Genomic DNA, 6,000 nt, shown 5'->3' on the forward strand with positions numbered 1-6,000 from the left:
TTTATACCTCACGCTCAGACTCTAGGAATATACATGCTGTTTTACATGTATAAACATGAATGCTTTTAGGTTGAAGTGTTTCCTTTCAAATCAACAGGACCATTCTTAAGATTACATTCTGAAAACGTTTTATTAACTTTTTCCAGATGTACATTCGAGGAAAGTTACTCTTTGCCAACTTTATCTTCAATGGGTACAGCACGTCAGCTAATGACCTTCAAAAGCAAATTGTGAAGACGAGAAAGGATTATCACAAGGGCTATTTCCTCCCCAGCGACTTCAGGATACGGTAACTACACACGTCCCATGTCATCTCATACTTTCTTAAAGCAACTCTTCTATTATTTTATGTGTATGGATGTTTTACCTGTATATATGTCTGTGTACCATGCACATTCCTGAAGATGGAAGAGGGCACCAGATCCCCCTGGAATGGGGTTATAGAAGATTGTGAGCTGCCATGTAGGTGCTGGGAACCAAAGTTGGATCCTCTGGATCAGTCAGTGCTCTTAACCACTGAGCCATGTCTCCAGCCCCAGATATATATAGTTTGTTTGTTTTCTTGTTTTTCAAGACAGGGTCTCTCTGTGTAGCCCTGGCTGTCCTGGAACGTCTCTGTAGACCAGGCTGGCATCCAACTTAGAGATCCAACCGCCTCTGCTTTCCGAGTGCTGGGACTAAAGGTGTGTGCCACCACCACCCGCTTTCAATTCACACTTTTAACCAGCAAATCTCAGACAAGGGCATGTTTCAAAACCTGCTTTTTGTGGTACTTTTTCTCCTTGATCAAACATTTCCTGGAGAAAGGTAGTTTATATTTTTAAAAGTTTCAAGAAAGACTACTTTCTCTTTATCCAGCATCTTATTTACAGGACTATTCTGAGGCTCCTGGGAATATCCCAAGACAAGGTCTGAATCACTGGATACTAACTCCCTCCTTGATGCTGGCACATCTTTTCTGTCAGGAGGGTAACAGACAGAACCTGCTGTATCCAGAGGGAATGATGGAAACGGAAAATTTAAACTCAAGCCAGGCACAGTGGTGGTCCACACCTGTAATCCTAGCAGTTAGAAGAAGGCTGAGGATGGCTGGGACTCTGATGCCAGAACTGGGTTACAGATTCAAACAGTGTCTCCAAAACAAAACAAACAAACAAAAACAACCAACCAATGAAACAAACAAAAATACCCGGAGCAAACAAAAAACTGTAACAACAACAAAAACCTGGATAATCTAAAATTAAGCAACCGTTTTCTCTCTGGTAAATTATCACCAGATATTTAACAAGCAAAAGTTAGGTTAATGACTCAAAGGATTGCCCCGGCAATACGATCTTTTTTATTCTTGCATCAATTGCTGGGAAATACTATAAAAAAAGAGAAGCAGTGACAGGAGGAAGAGAGAAAGGACTTCTTCCTTCTAGTCGTTTGTCCAGGATGCAAACAGCAGGGTCAAAAAGAGACACACAAAAATATACAAGACAGTTCAGATTTTATTAGCTCTGTTTTAAGCTGAGAACAGTTATACAGCATTTGCAAGCCTACAATTCTAAAAGCTTTTAAAAACAGTTGACAGCCATTTGATGTGGTAAAACAGAAAGTGACTAAGAACGTACCAAGTTGAACAGGAGGCATCTGAATGTATCCACAGCATCATTATTTTAATAACCAAGAAGGGGAAGCAGTCAATGGCCACCAGTAGATGAATGACCAGCAACGTGTAGTAGAGGTGTAGATTATTCAGCCCTAAACAAGGAAATTCAGTCACACGCTAAATGGGATGAACTGAGGTCATAACAGGAAACAGAAAGGTGCCTGCCAAAGGGCTATGAGAAGGAGGGGAGGAAGGGGAACTCTTATCTAAGTGATAGAGGAGTCTATGATTTGTACAATGAAAAATTCTAGAAATGCTTCATTAGAGGCATAACATTTCCTGAATTGAACATAAAAATGGCAATGGTAAAATTTTTGGTGTTTAATCCTAATAAAAAAAGCTCCCCCCCCCCACACACACACCAAGATTTTATAACCTTAACTCTTCAGTTAGGGTAGGGAATGTAGAGTTCCAAGTTCTAATATATAAAGCATAAACAACCATAAAATGAAACTAAAAAGTATCTGAAAGAATGTTTCCAAAGGCTGTTTGGGGGGTTGGAGGGTGTCTGAGACAGGACGAGCCTTGCAGATGGCCAGCCAGTGCTCTACGACTGAGGAGACGCATCCAACAACTTACTGAAGAGCCAAACCTTGCCAAGAATGGTGGCACACACCTGTAATCTCAGCACTCCAGAGGTGGAGGCAGGAGGATTGCAAGAAGTTCAAGATCAGCCTGGTGTACACACCAAGTTCTAGGCCAGTCAGTGTTACAAAATGTCTGGAAGAACAAAACAAAACAAACAACAACAAGAAAACAGAGCCAGGTTTGGTGGTACATACTTACAATACCAGAACCCGGGCGGTAAAAGCAGGCAAATTAGCAGTTTAAGGCTGACCTTAGCTATATAGAAAGTTCAAAGTTAGCCTAGGATATAAGACCCTGACTTCACACACACACACACACACACACACACACACACACACACACACACACACACACGCTCATTAAACAGTCCATACTTTCCCATTTCAGTGTCCATAATCAATGGTGTAAACTAGAGCAAATCCTGACAAAACATACTGTACATCAACATAACAACGTTCATATATATTTTAGGCAATGCCACGAAATACAGCTAGCTAAGTCATCCATAAGGAAAACTCTACAAGGAAGAGAACACTGAGAGAGAAGCACAAAATTGAATCTTTGGAATAAAAAACAATCCGCGGTATGGATAGGGTGCAGTACCAATGCCGCAGTTGAGTTATTCAGATGAGCCTCAACAGGTACCAGCCCATTTTAAACAGTGACCCGGCGACCTAAACTTGCTGACGTGGTACAGATCGGTAGAACAGCACACTTTCAAGTTCCTTGTAGATGGAGAGCTTACTAGTCTACACTAAATATCAAAAGCATACATTTTGAATGCTTACCACGATCTTCGAGTTTGGGTTTTCCTTCATGCCCTTTCAGAATTCCTGTCTTCCAAATCAAAACAAACAAATAGGCAGTTGACTGTAGCAAGACCTGCTACGATATGAGTCCATATAATACATTTACTAGATCAGAATGGTTTAAAAATCCAGAGCAGCAAGGAAGAAAAATGAAGTTCTTAAAATATTCTGATGTAAATCTGAGGGCTTCACCCACTTCTACTGTACCGGCCTACCTTGCTCTCAGGAACCACAGAAAACTTTTCAAGTGAGCTCTGATGTGCAGCAAACTCAGTGACAGGGAAAATATACTAGTCTCTGAAACAAGAATTTAAAATCACTTGGCATCAGATGCCAAAAGATGAAGACAGGTACCTTTCAGAAAGTGACTCAACCACACAGTTGAAGGTGACTGATACAGCGTCACTGATAGTTAAGAAAACAAAATTCATTCATTTGGGAAGAAGGCTGTTATGTGGCTAAGTTGCTGCATCTTAAAATAGACATTTTAATCTATTTTATCTGATGACAAAAATCACAAGAACAGTTCTCCTCACTGGCAATCAATAACAAGCACATAGACTTTCTATTATGGGAAGCTACTGTAGTATTGATTAATGGGGGGACCTTATGTTGTTATCAGATGTTGTCACTTTGATTTCAGATAGATACACCAGCCACTGCTTGCTAAACAATGGATACATATATAAAAAGTGAATCTTGGTGAGCACAGGGTGTGTGGTCAGCCTCAGTTATCTTCAGTCTTCACACTCTGGATGGTCCAGGAATGATGCGCGGGCTTAGGTTGGTTCTAGGATAGGCCCAGGGGCCTGGTTTGATCTGGGATCCCTGGGACCATACCTAGAACAAACCCAAACAGAACCAAACTCCTTGGGGGTGCTTTCGGCTTGAATGGGCTTCTGGGCCTCTCACCCATGTGGGCCTCCAGGGCTGTCTCGGGGCCACACACCAACCTCTCAGGGACAGGAGTGACGTTCTTGGAGCCTTCCATACATGGTCACATGCTAGTACTGTGCTTAGTAAGCACTGTTTAAGTCGAAGTATTAAACAGAAGGTACAGACTGGGAGGGAGAAGGGCAGAACATACGTGGACTTAGAGACACAGTCAATTTCGTCATCTAACTTGGAAGGAGAAGAGGGCTGAGACATTGTTTAGGTCCTTATGAAGGAGTGAACTTACAGATGCCATACTTCTGTTTCAGAAGAAATATTCAACAATAAACTCATTTGTATGTAGTCAATCTTTAGGAAATGTTATAAAACTGACAAGTCTTAAAGCCTAAAACAGTAACATTATCTACTTTAAGAAACTCTTAGGAAATAAGTAAGAATAAATACATCTGTCTAGTACCACATCTACAGACAGTCCCGTTTTGAAGCTTGCACACCCCAGAAGTATACACACCCTAAACACCATTTCTACTTCAGCCACACATGGGCTAAGTGCCTTTCAGTACACAGGGATAAAACTAATGTCCCTGCTGACAGACTCGGGTGGATACCAATGTACTGCATTTTAAAGATACCGTGTGTATTCTAATCTATCACACAATTATTACTATATAATCTTGGCTGGCCTGGAACTCACTACGTAAACCAGGCTGGTCTCGAAATCAGAGATCCACCTGCCTCTGTCTCTGGAGTGCTGGGATTAAAGGCATACGCCACCACACCTGGATTTTATCACACACTTAAACCTAAGTATAAAGTCGATTCTTGATTCTGCTACCTTTTGCCTATGTGAGCCCTGACATGAATTCCTTCTCTTTGGTTCACAGCAACTGCACTGGGTAGAACCATGCTCCTCTAACAGTTTAGTCAAAGAGAAGTCGGGCAGCACTCTCTTCTACAGTGGTGTCGACACAAGAAACTGGTTTGGACCATTCTTTTTACAATTACTGTATCGTAATTCCCTTCCTTAAAGATGGATAACCGGAGGCCCGATGCATGAAGCCTGATTATAAAATAGCCTGACATACCACTCACACTGCACATGATGAAAACCTGAGTCCCACAGCACATAAATGGTGCAATGAAGTGGATACTAGGAGAGCTGCTTCTAGATGGAGTCTAATTTTACTTGAAAATGTTATTTTTTTTTTCACTTGAGAGAGGAAACTCATCTTGCTTATTTTATATATTAAAGGCTAATTTAGGCATGTCTGCTACTGAATGACGGTGGAAATTCTGTCACTCGGTTATTGACCTTAGCTCCAATACTGATAAATCATATATAAAAGAAGCTTTTATATATTCTTCCTCAGCTGAATGAAAGAAAGTGACGGGGCTGGTTAAAAACCTAGCGGATGAAGGAATAAAGTCTTTGTGGCCTAGAGTCTACAAGCCCATTACTTTTCAGATATCTTCAATAATTAATGTTTTCTTGCTTTCCAGGCTTAATGTACTTCGTTTTGGAAATGAAGATGCATTTCTCTTAAAAAAAAAAAAAAAGCCAAAGAAATTTATTAACAGCATGTGGTATCCAATTCAAACAGAAAATATAAGTGACAAAGCTAACTCCGATGGCCTGGTTTTAATTACTGCAGAAGAATTACAATACAGAACCAACTTTAGAGAAGGCAAAATGTTGAAAAAAAAAAAAAAGGTTATTTCTGTATAGTAACAATTCTTATTTGAGAGCAGGCATTTAACCCAGTAATTCTACATGAGCAAAGACTGCAATCTAATAGGTCCTAGGAAATGCTACAGAAAGTCAGTGAGCTCAGGCGGGAGGTCTTCTCAGTCTGCATCCATCTGCAGATTGGAAGACACATGTGGATGTGGAGAAGGGCGGCAAATTCCAGCTCGCTTAAGCAGACATATAAATGTAGGAATGGGAATAACTATCAAATAACTAAAGCCCGGCCGAACGGAGCTCAAAAGAGGGCCAGTTCTCAGCCTTTAGTGGACCAGGGCCAATGTTAATAATGCTCGTTCTGAGCTGGGTGT

General features: G+C 40.9%; 1 protein-coding gene across 6 annotated transcripts in view; it reads left to right on the forward strand.

The window, feature by feature from the left end:
- The window catches only part of LOC107402647 (uncharacterized protein C3orf20-like), a 94,581-nt gene extending 88,865 nt beyond the window's left edge, over window positions 1-5,716 (forward strand). The window contains exons 17-19 of one of the 6 annotated variants that reach the window (XR_006065213.1): window positions 147-289; window positions 4,830-4,924; window positions 5,446-5,568. Coding sequence is in view for 5 of the 6 variants with exons in the window: in XM_076554635.1 (XP_076410750.1) it covers window positions 147-289; window positions 5,446-5,671 (369 nt within the window). In the remaining variant the exon portion in view is untranslated. Of the gene's footprint in view, window positions 1-146; window positions 290-4,829; window positions 5,387-5,445 lie in introns of those variants that run through there. The other 5 variants (XM_076554635.1, XM_042263274.2, XM_016006928.3 and 2 more) reach the window with 5 other exon arrangements.
- The last annotated feature ends 284 nt before the right edge of the window (window positions 5,717-6,000 follow it).

This window comes from Peromyscus maniculatus, chromosome 18 (genome assembly GCF_049852395.1).
Source record: "Peromyscus maniculatus bairdii isolate BWxNUB_F1_BW_parent chromosome 18, HU_Pman_BW_mat_3.1, whole genome shotgun sequence".
In the NCBI taxonomy this organism is placed as follows: Eukaryota; Metazoa; Chordata; class Mammalia; order Rodentia; family Cricetidae; genus Peromyscus; species Peromyscus maniculatus.